The sequence below is a fragment of the Vitis riparia genome, chromosome 16, assembly GCF_004353265.1.
Source record: "Vitis riparia cultivar Riparia Gloire de Montpellier isolate 1030 chromosome 16, EGFV_Vit.rip_1.0, whole genome shotgun sequence".
Lineage (NCBI taxonomy): Eukaryota > Viridiplantae > Streptophyta > Magnoliopsida > Vitales > Vitaceae > Vitis > Vitis riparia.
Genome location: NC_048446.1, coordinates 4229942 through 4247584, shown reverse-complemented (window position 1 = coordinate 4247584; position 17643 = coordinate 4229942). Strand labels below are relative to the sequence as shown.

General features: G+C 37.0%; 1 protein-coding gene across 1 annotated transcript; it reads left to right on the top strand.

Annotated features, from left to right (window-relative positions):
• The first annotated feature begins 425 nt into the window (after positions 1–425).
• LOC117933833 (polyadenylate-binding protein 1) lies at positions 426–17089 on the top strand. Its single transcript, XM_034855383.1, has 6 exons — positions 426–628; positions 1477–1579; positions 6980–7050; positions 15695–15886; positions 15972–16099; positions 16666–17089. Exons 1-6 carry the CDS (start codon positions 494–496, stop codon positions 16709–16711), a joined length of 675 nt encoding a protein of 224 aa, XP_034711274.1. The 5' UTR covers positions 426–493; the 3' UTR covers positions 16712–17089.
• The last annotated feature ends 554 nt before the right edge of the window (positions 17090–17643 follow it).

Genomic DNA, 17643 nt, shown 5'->3' with positions numbered 1-17643 from the left:
TTAAAAATACATAAAATTTTAATTAATTTTAATTATATTTGATTTTCTTTTATATTTTTCATAGGACAACCAAATATGAAAAAATGGATTTTTTTTTACATTTTTTTTTCTTAATATTTTTCGAAAACCAAATATAACCTTAATTTTTTTTTATTCAACCAAAAAACAACATCACTTTAACTTTAAGATTAAAATCATATTTATCAACTATGGTTTTAAAAGTCACGGTTGCTGATTGCGGTTCTAATTTTAAAGTTGAAATCAGAGTTATAAAGTGTGTAAATATTTTGAACCCTGGAGATTTTTTATTTTTATTTTTTTTAAATAACGATTATTTTCCAGCAAGCTCCGAGTAAAAGCACGTGCAAGTCACGTGGCAGAGGCTAAAAGGGGCACGTGTGAGAATAGCTCTGCGAATCGCATAACACACATCCTCCGATCTCCGCAGACCCGACCCCCACAGAGAGAGACGGAGAGAGGGAGATAGAGAGAGATGGACATGGAGCAGCAGGAGCACGAACACGAAGTCTACGGAGGAGAAATCCCCGACGAGGGAGAGATGGATGCCGATGCTGAAGATGTCGACATGGTCTCTAGGCCCGAAGATGATTCGGACCCTAACTCCAAGGTTAGGGTTTTTGTTTTTATCCCGCTTCAAATGTGTTTCTTCTTTATCGAAATATTGGTGGTATTTGTATGACATTGAAGATGCGGAAGGGTTTTGGTTGCTAATTTGTTGCTTGAAATTTTGGGAAGAGGAGGATGAGCTGAACTCTGTTATATATTTTTTTTTCTTGATTTTAATGTTCTTGATAATTTCTATGTCATTGAAGATTTGTGAGGGTTTGAGTTGTTGATTTCTTTTAATAGAATTTTTCCAGGAAGAGGCTGGCCCTTAGCCTCACTTCCCTTCTAGGGTTTTATTTATTTATTTATTTATTATTATTATTATTAAAGACATGAAAGGGTTTTTTGATTTGTTAATTGTTACTTAATTTTGTGTGGTTGTTTATCATTTTATGTTTCAACTTTTCTTAACAAATTATGGCTGGTATTTGTGAAATATTGAAGATTTTTGGGGGTTTGTTTTGTTAGTTATTGTTTGAAACCCTAACTCTGATGTCCTCTCCGTTGTTTTTATGCGGTTACTTTTGCTTGAAAATTGTACAAGAAAATAGTGTGGATATTTTTAGAACGTTGAAAGTATGAAAGGGTTTTAGTTTGTGACTTGTTCTTGAACTTTTTCCTTTTTTACAAAAGAGGCTGTTCTAACTCTAAAGTCCTTTTGTTTGATAATTTTTGCTTGAATTTTTTGAACGAAATGCTGATTTTGTCTTATTCTATCTTTTGTTTTTATTTTTTCCCCTGATTGTTGCTTCAAAATTTCATTAGTAATTGTTGTTTAAGAATTGTTTGGTTGTTGGTAAGTTTTTATTTTCTAATTGTTGCTTTACATTTTTTTGGTGGGTTTTATAGAACATTGAGGATATGAGGAAGAGGCTCAAGGAGATTGAGGAAGAAGCTGGTGCTCTTCGTGAAATGCAGGCTAAAGTTGAGAAGGAGATGGGTGCAGTTCAAGGTGTGAAATGCCTAAATTTTTTTGTTTTGTTTTTTTGAGATTTTTACTTGATGATCATAGTGGTTTCAGTGATCTAGAAGTTGGGTGCTGGGAAACTAGAACTTGTTAGGCTCTTTTTTGGGATTCAGTTAATGTGAAGGAAAGGGGAAGGAAAATAAAGGAGCTTGTTTGGAACTTGAGAAAAAATGAATGTGAATGAACTTCCTGTTGTGTTGTTTTGAAAATAATGGGGTTAAGATGGAAGCCTACAAAAGTATGATTAGTGTCAAAATATTTTGGAGGGGGATTGGAACATGTATCCAAGTCTCCTGTAGTGTTAAAATTTTGAGTGGGATTTGAACATGTATCCAAGTCTCCTTTGAATTCTTTTTCATTGTGAGTGCAAATAATTGGAGCAAATTGTTTTGTTTTCCCTGAACAGTGTCATAATTTTATTGAAACTAGTGAATATTTTTGTTACTTTCACTATTACAGTTGGTGATTATTGGCTTTTTGGGTATTGTTATCTAAGGGGAGTTTTGGTGTATGTTCATGTGTCTTATTGAGATCTAGAGTTGGATTCCTCCTCTTCATATAGAAATAATTTTAAAATTTTATTTTTGGTGGAGAATTTTAGTGTTGCTTTTAGGATATTATTCATTCATTATCCATGACATGTTGTGGGTCATGGATATCTAAGCTGAAATTGATCTGCTTCTTGGTTGGTCTTGGACTCACTGGAAATCAGAATTTAGGGCATATTCTCTCTGAAAGAGATGTATGAGAATTGTTTCTTTAGCTGGACATGATGAGCATGGCTGGTGGATTTACTGTTACTCGATAAGAGGATATATGAGCTGGGTGCAATGGTTAACAACTTGCATGGTGGATTTTTTTCTAGGTAAGAAATGGGAATAGTTTGGGGGTTGGGTTTGTTGTGTGATGAGACTCACATTTGACACCTTTAGTCCTTATTGAAAGGCTTGGTTTTCTTATATTTTGCTCTTTCTTGCTTTGTAAATGAGTGCTTGTCCTTGCTTGCTCTCTCTTTCTTTTTTGAATAAGTTTGTTCCTTAAAGGAATATTAGTTTTTTTTTTTTCATATTAGTATTGGTTTTTTTTTTTTTCTTTTGATAAGTAAAGAAGAGTATATAAACTACAAAGAAGTGCTAAAATAGTAGCTAAAATAGTAGCCCATGATATACAAGAGGATACATTTACCCCCTTACAGCTGAAACAAAAAAACTGTCCAAAAGGATGTACAAAAAACAACCCCTCCTTAATGGGAGCTCACCCAATCGATGAAATCAATTAACGTTGAAGGACCATCTTTTATAAACTTCTTAGCCTCCGATCAAAGAAAGTAAACAAAAGAACCTTTTAGCCTTTGGATGGACAATACATTATCTTCAAAGGAAATTTTTGTTCCTTGCCTTCCAAATTGTCCAAAAAAATGCATAAGGGGTCTGCTCTCCAAACTCTCTTACGCGTTTTACCCACAAAGGACCCATTCAGACTCATTCCAACCCAAAAGAGTTTTCCTAACTGAAGAAGGAAGCACCCTCAAAACTCTAAAAAGAGTAAAAAAATCTCCCACAAAGTCCTTGTCTTTACACAATGGAGAAGTAAGTGATCTATGGATTCCTCATCCATTTGACAAAGATAACATCTATTTGCTAGAGCTCATCCCCTTTTTTGAATTTGGTCCAAAGTTAAAGTTTTTCCCCATGAGGCTTCCCAAGCAAAGAAGCTCATTTTTTGTTGTACACACGAATTCCAGAGGATCTTCATTGGAAAAGAAATTGAAGAGTTCGACTCTAAGGCTTTGTAGAGAGATTTAACAGAGAAATCGTCACTCTTCGGTTTCCATGCACCGCACCCTATCCTTCTCATCCAAATTCACTCTCTTCCCACACAAACATAACAATAGGCTCTCCACATCATCCACCTCTCAATCATTGAAAGGTCTAGAGAAATTCCAAACATCCTTCACCCAAGCCTCCTTGGAGACAACTAAGACAAATAAAGAAGGGAAAAAAATCATGTAGCCCCACACCACTTATCCCTAAAAAAATTCACCCTCTGCCTGTTACCCACAACAAAGGAAAGTCTACTACTGACGAGGTGCCAAAACTTCCTAATTGCTTTCCACAGCCCTACACCATACCCTTCCCTTACTTTGTGAGAACACCATCCACCTCATTCCTTCCCATACTTCCCCCTAATTACTTGATTCCGAAAGGCCCCCCTCTCATTCGTAAAACGCCAACTCCATTTGCAAAGAAGAGCCTTGCTAAGAGTAGAAAGACTCTTAACCCCCAATTCTCTTTTTCTTTTATCTAAACAAACAGTCGCCCACCTTATTAAATGAGGTTTTCACTCTCCACAGAAAATCCCTTTGAATAATCTCTAGCCTTAATCTAACCAACCTTAGCATGTAGAGGATAGACATGAAGTAAATAGGCAAGCTTGACAAGGTGCTTCGTATCAAGGTGATTCTCCCTCCCTTAGAGATGTATTGTTGCTTCCACATAATGAACCTCTTGAGGAACCTTTCCTCAATTCCATCCCAAGCTGCCACGGACTTGCAAGGAGCACCCAACGGCATCCCCAAATAAGTGGAGGGTAATCTTCCCTAAGGCTCTGAAGCCACCGAGATTAACTCACTTTTATCCAAGTTAATTCTCAATCTGGAAATAGCCTCAAGCTACATAAGCAGTCAACATAAAAAATCATCTGATCCTGGGAAGCTTCACAAAAGATCAACGTATCATTTGCAAACAACAAGTGAGAAACCTTAACCCCTTCACCACCTCTACCCCTCACTTAATAAGCCAACAAATAACCCCCGCTTACAACTCTCTTTAAGAGGCAACTCAGAGCTTCCATCGCAATCACAAATAAAAAAGGCAAGAGGGGATCTCCGTGCCTTAGACCCCTAGAGTTTTGGAAAAAGCCAAAAGGGGTTCCATTGACCAAGACTGAAAAACTGGCAATGGATATACACCACTTGATCCACCTTATCCACTTCTCCCTAAAACCCATCTTTTCCAAGATCGAAAACAAGAAGGACCACTCCACATGATAGTAAGCGTTCTCTATGTCAAGTTTGCATAGAATTGCACCCCCATTGCTTTTCAAAATTGAATCAATGGCTTCATTGGCAACATGCACTGCATCCAAAATTTGTCTACCCTCCACAAACGCATTTTGGGCCTTGAAAATCACCTTAGCTATCACTACTTTTAGCCTATTGGCCAACACTTTGGCCTACCACTTGTACATCACTCGCACCAAGCTAATTGGCCTAAAATCCCTCAAGTCTTCCACTCACTCTTACTTCAGAATCAACACTAAGAAGATTGCATTCAAACTCCTCACAAAACAATCATGTTCATGAAACTCCTTGAAAAAGCTTATCACCTTATCATTCACAAACTCCCAAGAAAACTGCCAGAATGCCATAGAAAACCTGTCCGAGTCTAATGCTTTGTCCCCATTAAAACCCAAATGAGCATCATAAACCTCTTCCTCTGAAGAAGGTTTTTTCAGCCCTGCAACCTCTTGAGCATCAAACCTCTCAAAAGACAGTCCACTTATGTTGGGCCCTTAGTCACCTATGGTAGAAAGTAGAATTTGGAAGGCTCTGCCCACTTCCTCTTTAATAATATTCTCCTTTGTGAACCATGCCCCATTAATTTTAACTCTAGCCATCAGGTTCCTCTTTCTATGAGCATTAGCAATGTTGTGGAAAAATCTCATATTTTTATCCCCCTCCTTCAGCCATACTTCCCTTGATTTCTGTCTCCAATAAATTTTTTTCTAAAAGAACCCATTTTTTATAATTCTCCCTTGCATCCCTCCTAGCTTCCACCTCTTCTAGAGAGAGAGAGAACTCTCCTCTTTATCCTAAAAATCCACTAGGTTCAAGGCCAAAGACTTCCCTATTCCGATCTCAAGATAGGTTTTAGGGCTTTCAACTTTTTAGCCAGAATGAAGCTAACAAACCCACTAAAAATGAGCCCCTCCCACCACGTCTGCAGTGCATTCTTGAAGCCCTCCTTTAGCCACATATTTTCAAATCTAAAAAATGAGGGACCTCTCAGCCCTCCCCCATCAAGAAGAATAAGAAAGTGGTCAGACATTGGCCTAGGAAGAACACACTAAATGGCCCCATTGAAATGACTTTCCCAATCCTCAAAGACAAAGAAATGATCAAGTCTCAACTTAGACTAATTATTTGAGCCACCGCTCTCGGTGAAAGGGCCTCCCTATAGAGGCAAATCCCCTAATTCTAAATCCTCAATCAGCTCAAAAAATATCCTCGTGGTAGAGGACAATCTGCCTCCTCTACTACGCTCCAAGGGGAATCTGATCATATTACTATTGTTTATTCATATTGGTTAATGCAAATGACATGTGTTGTTCATTAGATGATATTTATGGATTTTTTTTGTCAAGTTATAGAATTAAAAATCTATCAAAAAAAAAATTATAGAATTAAGAATGAAAACAAAGGGGGGAAAGCCCATACTAGGGATCCAAATAAATATGAAATGTGTGCAAATTGTGAAAAAGTGTAAAAAAGATTGAGAAAAAAAATTAAATAAAGGATTATAAAGCCATTGTAATGTGGGTAGAATGCTAGGTCCCCTAACAGAGGGGTATTGGGAAACTAGTTTGGGTAGCAAACAATATGTTATATGTCCAAAAAGTTAGTTAATTTTTCCCTTTCTCTTGCTTTGCAAGCTTTTCTGTTGTTAGGCTTATTTGATATTGAAGTGCTCCCTAGTCTAATAATTGACTCCCTAATCTATGACATTTTACCAAATTGTTGAATAAAACATAATCATGCATTTACTCAAAATTTGTTGTTGCTCTATAAGTGTGTACACTTGTCGTTATCCAGTGCATGTTAATTAAAACATGATTGGTCGACACCATGACAAAATAACCCGATAAAAAGTTATCTTGATTAACTAAATTACTTGTGTAAGTGGGAAAAAAGTTTTTGTACATTGTCCAAAATGTTGAACTTACATCAGGACTTGTTTGGATATCCAACAGCACTTTAATGTTTCCATTTTGCTTTATACAACTTTATAGAAAATTTTGTCAACTTGAAAGTGCCATCAAAAAATTTTTCTGTCAGATTTAGTGCTCAGTGCTATAACTTTTAGGTTGATCGGATACCCTTCTTTTGGACCATGACTAGACCTAAATTCAAGATTTCAACTAATAGGCCAGTAGCAATGTGAATTTTTTCTGATACCGTTTTGAACTGTTTGAATAATTCAATCACGCATGTTATCTCTTGTCATCTTGTATTAGTCTTTTTTCATTTACTAAATTTGATGCTGATTATCTGTAGAATTTATATTAGTTGATTAATTGTTTTTGTTTTTATGTATTTGCATGAAGATTCCTCTAGTGCTTCTGCAACTCAGGCTGAAAAGGAGGAGGTGGATTCCCGATCCATATATGTTGGTAATGTGAGGTCTAATAATCCTTTTCTTGTCTCAATTCATATGGACAACTTTCCAATATAATATGCAATTCTTGTAGTAATATTTATGGTTGCTTTTGTTTTAGTATCCACTGAAGCATTTGGTTGGGTAGATTTTTATTTTATTTTTTTGATAAGTAACATTTCCCTTTTTGGGCCCCTACTAGGATCAAACCTGGAATGTCCCACATTCTCACCCCAACCCATTACCGCTTTCCAATGTTTGTGGGTACAAGTAAATAAATCATTACTTTCAATTCAACTTCTAAAGAGTGAGAAAAGGTGAAAACTAATATATTGCTTAGTCAGTTTGCCTGCTAAAGCTTTCCGTTTATATTCTCAATCACCATTGCTTTGTCAACTTATGTTTCAGATTCTGTTAACTTCATCAAATCATCCTTTTGATGTACAGTGAACTGGTATTTGGTTTGGATGAACCAGTCCAAGATGCACTCATACATGAGAATATGATGCATATTATATTGGTGCACTTGTACATCTTGTGTGCTTTGGTGTACTTTTTGATATGCGCTGTTAATATATTTTTTTGCTTGCTTGTCAAAAAAAAAAAATGTTACATATTATATTGAACAAGCTTCAAAGTGAATTTGAAAAACATGGGCCTTAAGAGCATAGGAGTTGTTCCTATGCCTAGGCCTTCAGAGGCCACTGAGGAGAATGCTCAAAGGTTGGAGGAAAATGGAGTGGGGAGCCCCTTCAAAGGATGTTTCCTATGCAAAGGTGGTGGACAGATGTAAGAGGGAGGTGGGTGAGGCAATCTGGATTGAGAGCAAGAGGAGGTTTTGGAAAATTTGGAGCACCTCATGAAGTGTCTAGTAGGGAGATGGGGTGATTTGTCAGGCCAGATGCCAATTGTGGACTCTTTGAGATTGAAAGGAGATGCACAACTATTTTTGTTGGGAGGTTCGCTCGTATTATTTGAAGAAAGGGTATCACATCTAAGGAACAAACTATATGAGGGAGGAGATTGCAATTGGACTAGTGGAGGTTAGAAATTGATTGCTTCAAACATGGGGGTTTGTGCTAGAGAAGTTTGGGTGAGAGCGATAGGGTTGTCACTACATTTGTGGGGAAAAGAGTTTTTCAAGCAACTTGGTGATGTGTGGAGGCTTCATGGCAATGGATAAGGAGACAGTGGAGAGGCGTCATCTGCAATGAGCAAGGATCCTCGTCAAGTCCAATGAGAGGAAGGTGTTGGGTAAATTGCATGTAGTGGATGGTGTAGATGTCCTTTCCATTTAACTATGGTGAGAGATTCCATTATGTTTGACGTTGGTGGGTTGTAAGGGAAGGTGTAGAGATCCAGAGGTTAGGAATGAATTGGGGTAAGTTCATGTGGGCTGGGAGAGTATGGATTAGAAGAAGAGAAACATGTTAATGAGGATTTGCAATTGTTGTGTTTGGAACCAAGTCTCCCTATGCATGCAATGACGGAGGTAGCTTTTTCTAAGCATGACGACATCATGGTTGTTGAGCCTAATAGATCTCTTTATGGGTCATTAGGCCTCAAGTCTCTTGAGGACAAGGTTGAGGGTGGCCTACATCTCCAAGAGCCTTGCCTAATTGCTCAACCAGGTTGTCCGTGCTATTGTGGGCTTGTGCTCAATAGGCCAACCTTGTTTAAAAGGAATTGCTAATGGGACCTCTTACAAATTTTTATTGGGCCAACCCATATCAACTAAAGTCAACTCTATTGGAGGGAGCTCTGGACAACTAGATAAAATGGGTTTGTGCTTATTTGTAGTGGCCCACCCATTCCCTCCTCTAAGGGTCAATCCAAAAGTGTTAATGTCAAACCCATTAGAGGGGCTTTGGGTAAGAAGGTTTCAAAGCTCTCCTTTATGATGGGTTAGCCCTTTTATGGAAGATATTGTTGCACAAACTCCTTTCTTCTATATTTTCAGAGAAAGAGAATTAGTCTATGATCTATTCGATGCTGCCACTGATATGAGAATGATGCATAATTATTTTCATATTGGAAGGGTAGCTGCTAATCTACCACATGGATGGATGGATAGATGTTTGGATTTCTGCGATTATTTTTTAACAGGGGTTGCTGAATATCAAAAACTTACTACCTGTAATCCTATTTTTTTAGAATGATTGGTTAGCGGTGTGTACTCCATAAGGATTGGTCCTTTATAGAGGGTTCATTTGTTTTCTGTGTATTTTCCTGTAATTTAGTTGTCTTTGGCGGGAGGATTTCTCATCCTTCTTTTTGTACTTCTTTTTTCTATCAATATATCTTTGTGTCGTTTCCAATCAAAAAAATAAATAAATTGGGGTTTGTCAGGACCAATGCTACGAGCTTTTAGAATACAATGGGATCTTCATAAAGTTGATCATTATGAGTGTTATGGCGAATTTGATTGGGAAGTCCTATGGCAAAAAGGAGGAGATTCATTATCTCATTATTTAGCACGAGTTGGTGAAATAATGGAATCTATAAAAATTATTCAATAGGCTTCAAAAGGAATTATGGGAGGGTCGTATGAGAATTTAGAAATCCAATGCTTTGATAGAGCGAGGGATCCCGAGTGATTTTGAATATCGATTTATTAGTAAAAGGCCTTCTCCTACTTTTGAATTATCAAAACAAGAACTTTATGTGATAGTCGGAGAGAGAATTGTTAGCATCGTAGTGATCTTTGTGGACCCCTTTTTGAAGGTGGTCTTAGGGTCTAAGGAGGTAGGTGTCAAAAGTAATAGGTTTCATAGGTAGGCCATCATCTTCCCTTTCTTCTCCTTTCAATTCTACAATTGGGTTGCCCATCAATGGTTGTGGGCCAGTGAATTAACACTTAGGAGATGATCATGGTTGAGAGAATGAGTCTTAGTCGAAAGTTAAGCTTTCTTTTGAGCTCCTTAGGATCTAGAAATAGGCTGCTTGGGATGATGCTTCAAGATGGCGAGTTGTTGAAATTTCCACATAACACTGTGAAAGGTCCTACACATAAGGATATTGTGGTTAGGTCTAAGGAGACGAACTCCTCTTAGTTGAAGTCTAGTTTCTATACAATGGGGGGAGGAGCATTTTTTTTGTGCCATCTTCATTAAGCTGGGCTAAGTTTAAAAGCTTTGTGGGGATGCTAGTTGTGGGTTTTGAAAAGAAGATTATCTTCCTTTTAAGGAAAATAGAGGCAAGAAAAGGGAATGGTGTTAATGCCTCGGGGGTGAAGAGGGAGCCAAACCATCATCCCGTTTCAAAAGGGAGATTTGAAATCTGGACTCTTTGGTTAATTGCAAAAGTTCTCCTCTGATTGTCAGGGAAAGAAGGAAGAGCAGTGGAGATCCAGCTCTTGATGCATAAGGTTGCTATAACTCCACTCTTAGATTGGTAATTGTTGCAAAATTGCTTGGGAGGTAGATCGAGTTTACTTTCAAGAATTAAAGGTCCTTCAATTGCTGAACTTGATGCTGAGAAGTCTAGGATTGGGAGGTTTCTTGGTTTTGGGAGCAATGGTGGTGGCAGACAGCCAGTTGGGGGGTAGTTTGGTATTCTGGGTAATTATGGTGTCGGTTTTGATTGGTTGGTTGGTCCTTGTTCTTTTTTCTTTCTTGCTTGCCTTTTAGTGCTAGTTGTATACTTTTTATGTACTTTGATGCGCCTTTTCCAAGCTCTTTTTATATATTATCAAATTTTACCTATCAAAAAAAAGAAAATATGATATACAGAATCATATTGAACACAGAATGAGGGTAAAGGAATCCCTAAACCTATTAGTTATGGGCTCACAATAATACACCCAACAAAGTCAAAGTATCAGCAAGAATAATAGAATAAAGATGGAAGAGGATGAAAAGATGTATTAGTAATCATAACTTCATAATTCAGTTATCAAAAACTATATGGAAAGGATTTAAGGAACTCAATCTTCAAATTTATTTTGGTACAATGCACCTTGTTTACTTTGGAAAACTTGCTAGACAAGCAAAAAAATTTGGAAGAATGATTCACCAACATAAAAACAAAATAAGCTTCAACAATATTTTCTCAAAAATAGGAAGTTTCTTAAAATATTTTTAGTGCTTGATTTCTTGCCTCAAAAACTCTAAAACTAAAAATAAATTTCTTAATAATTTCCAACAAAGAGGACTTCATAAAATTTGAGTACACTTGATGTAGTGTGCATATGAACTTTTAAAAAATAAATACCATTGAAAAATGGAAACTTCATGAGAAATTCTTGTAAAATCTGATTCTGTCCACATCTTACTTGGTTCATTGGGGGTTGGGGGGGAAGAGTATTTAGGGTCCTTGGGGTCCCTATGAGACTCTCACCTAACGCTGCAAGTCGCTTCAGCTGTCCTCCTTGTAAGAACAGCTTTGTTGCACTCCAACAAAATGTTTTTTCAAAGCCCCAAAGTAGGGCCCATAGGTCTCCTAGGACATTGGTGCAAGGAATACACCCAAGCAAAGGGCTCATATTTTAGAGAAATATATAATAAACTTATTCACAACTGAAAATGAGTTAAAAATAAGAATGATGAAGTTCTTCTTAGTTCCTAAACTATGATTCTAGGGAATGAGGAATGCGTAATTTGTTTTCTTTCTAAATTTTCTTGCCAACCATTTAGAAAATAAAAAAGAAGAATGTCATAAAACCTTTTCTCAAAAAAGAAGAAAATAATAATAATTTTTTTTTTTTCCCCTCAAAAGCTGAATACAAGAAACTTGAATCAATTGTTCAGATGGGAGTTGGGATGGCAGTACTGTTACTGTTGTGTGTGTAAGAGCAAAAGCTAAGAGCCTTTAACAAAGAGCTGAGAGAGAAAAGAGAGAAGCTAGGGTTCATGTAAAGTGGGTCTTAAATTGAACTTTTGCTAGTGTACTCATTTTTTTTTATAGGAAATAAAAGAAGGTAAAAATTTTCTACTGTCCTCAAGATACCATTAGTTTAAAGAATGTACATGTTGTTTACAGACCTTCCCAAGTTCACTACTCAAAATTATGCTTGGAAGTATGCTCTCAAACTCCTCAGTCACTGACGACCAAAATAAACCAAAAATGCAACCCTCCGCCATATTTCATTACTAGAAGACTGTTTGCATTGAAGAATCCTAGAATTATTCTTGGACTAATCACCTAAAAAGCAGTTACCTTGGAATGAGATTATTGTCCCTAGCGCTTGCTGCATGGCTGGGACCCCTCAAGGAGATAGTCTCTGCAGCCAAAGCAAATAATATATGTCACAATGCACCTATATGTGGTGCTATCTCATTGCTGGATCTGTCATGATTAAATGTCTGGAATGCCCCTTTTCAACCAAAAAGGGGTTTAGAAGAGAATAAACTACTTTAGCCAGAGATTCAATATCTTTCAAATGGGAGCATACACCTGAGACAGTATCCAAAAGAATAAGGAACTAAGCCCATGAGATTCACAGTCGTTAAAGTTCCTAAAGAAGATGAAATCCAAAGCGGAAATGCGAGAGAACATGGAAGTGGATGGTCTATTTCCTCAACATAGATTTACCAAAAGCGAATTTTAGATGCATCTTTAGTAATGAATCCAACAATGAAGATACAATTCTATTGCTTTCCAAGGACATTATCAGTTTCCTCTACCCATGAGATTAGTGTCCCAACCATCCCCTTATATCGAGTGTCATTAGGGAGTTGTGCTCTATGGGAAACCTTTATAGTCACATTTACCATTCAACAGTGTCATTCTAGACAGAACATTCATCCCTCTTTGGGTTGACAAACAATGTGCTGCTTACCTGAGTTTGGAGTAGAGGAAGGGGGGTGGTGTTTGAGAGGAGTGAGAGGAGGCTATGGTGTGGGGGTGTGGAAAGCCATCAGAAATGAATGGAAGGGCATAAGATGTAGATCCCATTTTATAGTAGGGAATGGGAGAAGGGTTAAGTTTAGGAAAGAGTTATAGTGTGAGGACCAAACCTTGAAAGACGTTTTCCCTAACTTATTTCTTTGGCAATAAATGAAGACAGGTGGGTGTCAGAAGCATGGGAGGTGGGTAAGGATTTGGGTAGTTGGAGCCCTCGCTTTTCAAGACATCTTAATGATTGGGAGATTGGAGAAGTGGAGTCTTTGTTTCAAAAACTACAACCCTTGGTTGTGAGTAGAGAAGTGGAGGACATTTTGAGCTGGAGAGAGTAAGGATGACAATTTTTTAGTTAAATTCCTTTGTTGCTCCTACACGAGGGCTTCTAGAGATCCTTTTCCATGGAGTATTATTTGGAGGTCTTAGGCTCCCGTGAGGGTGAGTTTTTTTGCTTGGGAAGTGTCTTAGAGCAGAATTTTGACTCTCAACTAGCTGAAAAGGAGGGAATGAAATATTCTAAATAGGTACGACTTGTGAAAAGAAGAGGAGGAAACCTTTGACCATCAACTCCTCTTTTGTGGCAAGGCTAGATTGTTGTGGAACTTGATCTACTCCCTTTTGGATGTGCAATGGGTGGGTTATACATTCCTTAGTTAGGTTGGCATGGTTCTTTTGTAGGTAAAAAAAGGGAGAAAGTGTGGAGGGCTGCCCCCTTATGTTCGATGTGGACTTTATGGAAGGAAAGGAATGGAAGAGCCTTCAATGACATCAAGTAGTCCAACCAAGCAATCAAATCTTTTTTCATGAATGCTTTTGTGAATTGGGCTAGGATGTATATAGAGGATCACACTTTGTCTATAATTGATTTTATAGATTGGTTGTTTGTCAAGTAAGGGTAATGCCTTTTCTTGTCTCCTTACTACCTAGCTTTTTTAGACGTTGTTTGTATCCTTCATGTGTATTGTTTTCGCCGCTTTTAGGCGTTTCTAATGCAAGCCCTTTTATTACCTATCAAAAAATGTGTTGCTTACCCAAGTTGTCCTTGTTAAGTTCCCCTAGACTGGACCAAGAAATCCCATTGAAACCTCTCAATCCATAAGTGAGCTTGTGTGTAAGGGAAGATAAAATCCAGTTAAACCTATCGCTACAAAGAGATAGGACTTTTTCTAATCATAATGATGCTTAGACACCTTGTTGGTTGGATCTTGAAACTCATGGGCTCTAAGGTTGCCTTGAGGGATAAACCTCTATACTTCATTGGCCACTCGCACCTCTCACAACCTATAGTCCTAGTTTGTCTTGCCAATTGGTCCCTCTTAGCTTTGATCCTAGGCCTCTCATGAATTATTATTATTATTGTTATTATTTTATAAGTAAAAGAGAAAAACTGAATTGAAAAAGCCGCCAAAAACAGCAGCTTAAAGTATACATAGAAGAAACACCCCCCGCTCCCCAGCTGGAACAACCCAGTTGCTAAGAACGGAGGTGCAAAAGGAACACCACCCTCAACAGGTTCCCACCCAATCAATAAAATCAACTAAAGTCGAAGGACCATCTTTTATGAACAATTTCGTTGCCAACCAAAGGAAATAAACAAAAGAACTCTTAAATCTTTGGATTGACAACACTTCTTCCTCTAACGCAATTTTGTTCCTTGCCTTCCAAATCGTCCAAAAAATACACAATGGGCCTGCTCTCCAAACTTCCTTTCTCTTTTTTCCCACAAAAGACCGGTCCTAGCCCAAAAGCGTCGCCTTAACTATGGCTGGCAGCACCCACTGCACCCCAAAAAGAGAAAAAAACATCGTCCAAAGAGTCCTTGCCTTGGCGCGATAGAAAAGAATGTGATCTATTGATTCTTCATGCATTTGGCAAAGGTAGCATCTATTCGCTAAAGGCCATCCTCTCTTCTAAAGTTGGTCCACAATAAGAGCTTCTCCCCACGTTGTTTCCCACCCAAAAAAAACTCACTTTAGGCTGCACGCAAGCTTTCCAAATGATAGTCGAAGCAAAAGAGACTGGAGGGCCTAAAACTAATGCTTTGTAGAGAGAGTTAATGGAAAACTACCCACATTTAGTCTCTCTCCAAAGCACCCTATCTTTTCCAAATCCTGTTAAACTCTCTTCCCATAAGGCTTAGAAAAAACATGTACACCTCATCCACATCCCAATCATTGAAAGGTCTAGAGAGGTGCGGGCTCCAATTCCCCCTCCCTTAGTGGAACTCCACACATCTTTGACCCAAGCATCCTTGAAGATAGCTAAAGCAAATAAAGTGGGGAAAGAAACACAAAGAGGTTGTAGTAGTTCCACTGTAAAATTTACATTTTGGAGAAGTTGGAAACTATAATACAACTTTATTCCAATGAATTTTGGGGTTGTTAGGAGTTGATCAAATAATATTGGTTGACTTTCATCTAATATCTCTAATATCTAGAATATGGAAACATATGGCTCATCATGGTTCATATGGATCATCCTCAATAACTAAAGTGATTGGATTACTGTGTTTTATCATATGATCAACGGTGTACTGCTATTTGTAGTAGAGGATCCTAGTATTGTATTAACAAAAATTCTTTTGTTTTTGCTTTGATCAATATGGATTCTCTGTTGTCCTTCGTCTTCCTTTTCTTCTGTCTGTCTTTGTTTTATAGGCTTTATTTCTCTCTCTCTCTCTCTCTCTCTCTCTCTCTCTCTCTCTATATATATATATATATATATATATATATATATATATATTTCTCCATCTGTTCCTTCTTCCACCTGGGAAATGTTGATAGTGTGAGTAATTATGTTTCTCTTTATGGTGTTGACTTAACAGGTAGACTATGCATGTACTCCTGAAGAAGTGCAGCAGCATTTTCAATCCTGTGGTACAGTGAACAGAGTGACAATTTTGACCGACAAGTTTGGTCAACCAAAAGGATTTGCTTATGTGGAGTTTGTTGAGATAGATGCTGTTCAGAATGCCCTTCTTTTAAATGAATCAGAATTGCATGGTCGCCAGTTGAAGGTCCTTGAATATAAATTGTCTAAAAAGTAGTTATTTTTTAACTTCATTTAATTGACTATGGTGGTGGGTTCTGGTTGAACTGCAGGTATCTGCTAAGAGAACTAACATTCCTGGAATGAAACAGTATCGAGGAAGGCGACCCAATCCTTTTGGATTTCGTGGACGAAGGCCCTTCATGCCTGGGCCTCCTTTCTATCCTCCATATGGTTATGGGTAAGGGTCGGAATCTCTTATAATAATTAGGGGTGTGAGAGGCTGTTTTAAGATTCCAAGCTTTCTTTTCATTTCCTAGAACTCTTTGCTGATGGAAATGGACTAGTTTTTCTGCTGGTAACATAGCCACAGTATCAGCATAACACAAGATAATAATGCATACATCATGACACATTTTACATGAAAAAACAGAGGGAGAGAGATCTTGCTGGCAACTTACATGAAAACAATTCAAATGACTTGTAATATTAGCAATGAATGTACTTTAATATCTAAAGATTTTTTTTTTTTTAACTTCTAGTATCTTTGGAAGCTTATGTGTGATTAAGCCAGTGAAAATGCCTATCCTCACATTGTCTCCTGAGTATGCCTATAATATACCCTATATATCCTTAATTTTATTCGAAATCTCTCCACAACTAGAACCCAAGGTTACAAAACTAGTGGAGTTGCAATTAAGAGTTTGCCTGCATGGTTACGAAACATCCAGCTTAGCCATAGTTTGTATTAACCAATCCTGTTACTAATTAAAAAGTAATTGGCTTATTTATTTTGGTGTTGTGCAGAAGGGTTCCAAGGTTCAGGCGCCCCATGCGGTACAGGCCATACTGATATGGCAGTAGGGGAAAGGAAATGGGTATGGCCTCTAGTGTGGAGCAATCAATGGCTGTATTGGCTTGTAACGTTGACACCAATATCCCCTGCAATCTGGAGAGAGGGTAGGGGGAGGAATGAGCTTGTATCATCATTTTAATGCCGAAGGCCTTCACGATTTTTCTCAGAATTTGTTGGTAGCAGGAGTGATGAATTTATGCTATTTAATTGCATGCTTTTTTAACTTTGGAGGAGCCCTTTGTTTTAGACTTCTAGCTGGAATGACTTGAAGTATTTGTTGTTCGTCTCCTGTAGTTTTAGATTGGTAATTTTGAAGTCTCTATGCTTAGATTCTGGAGTCAAGCATTATAAAAGCCCTAAAGCTGTTCCCTTTTAGTGCCAAGTTTTTTTTTTCATTGCTTTTCTTTAACTTGGTTGTTGGAAATTTGAGAAAAATTGTAAATTAAAGAAAATAGAGAAATAAAAGGATGAAAAAAATAGAAAAATAAAATAAAATTAATAAATTGTTTCTTCTTTTAATTTAATTTATTATTTATTTATTTTTATATTAAGATTAAATGATTTAAAAATGCATAATTTTTTTATTAATTTTAATTGTATTTTGTCTTTTTTAATAATATATTATATGAATTAATTATTTTTTTTACGGATTTTTTCTTTCTTTCTTTTTCTTATGAATATAAATTTGTGGTGGGGAAATGGGCTAGAATAATTGTGGAAAATATTTTAGTAATTAATTCATAAATTTGTTTTTGTTTGGGTACATTTTTTTACAAATATAAAATATAATTACCATGTATGAAAAAAAGATGTAAACTTATCTTTTATTTTTAAAATTTAAGATAATAAAATATTTTTAATATCTTAATTTGTTAAAATATTTTTTTAAATCCAATTTTTTTTTATGAGAATAAATCAAAATCTGTTCG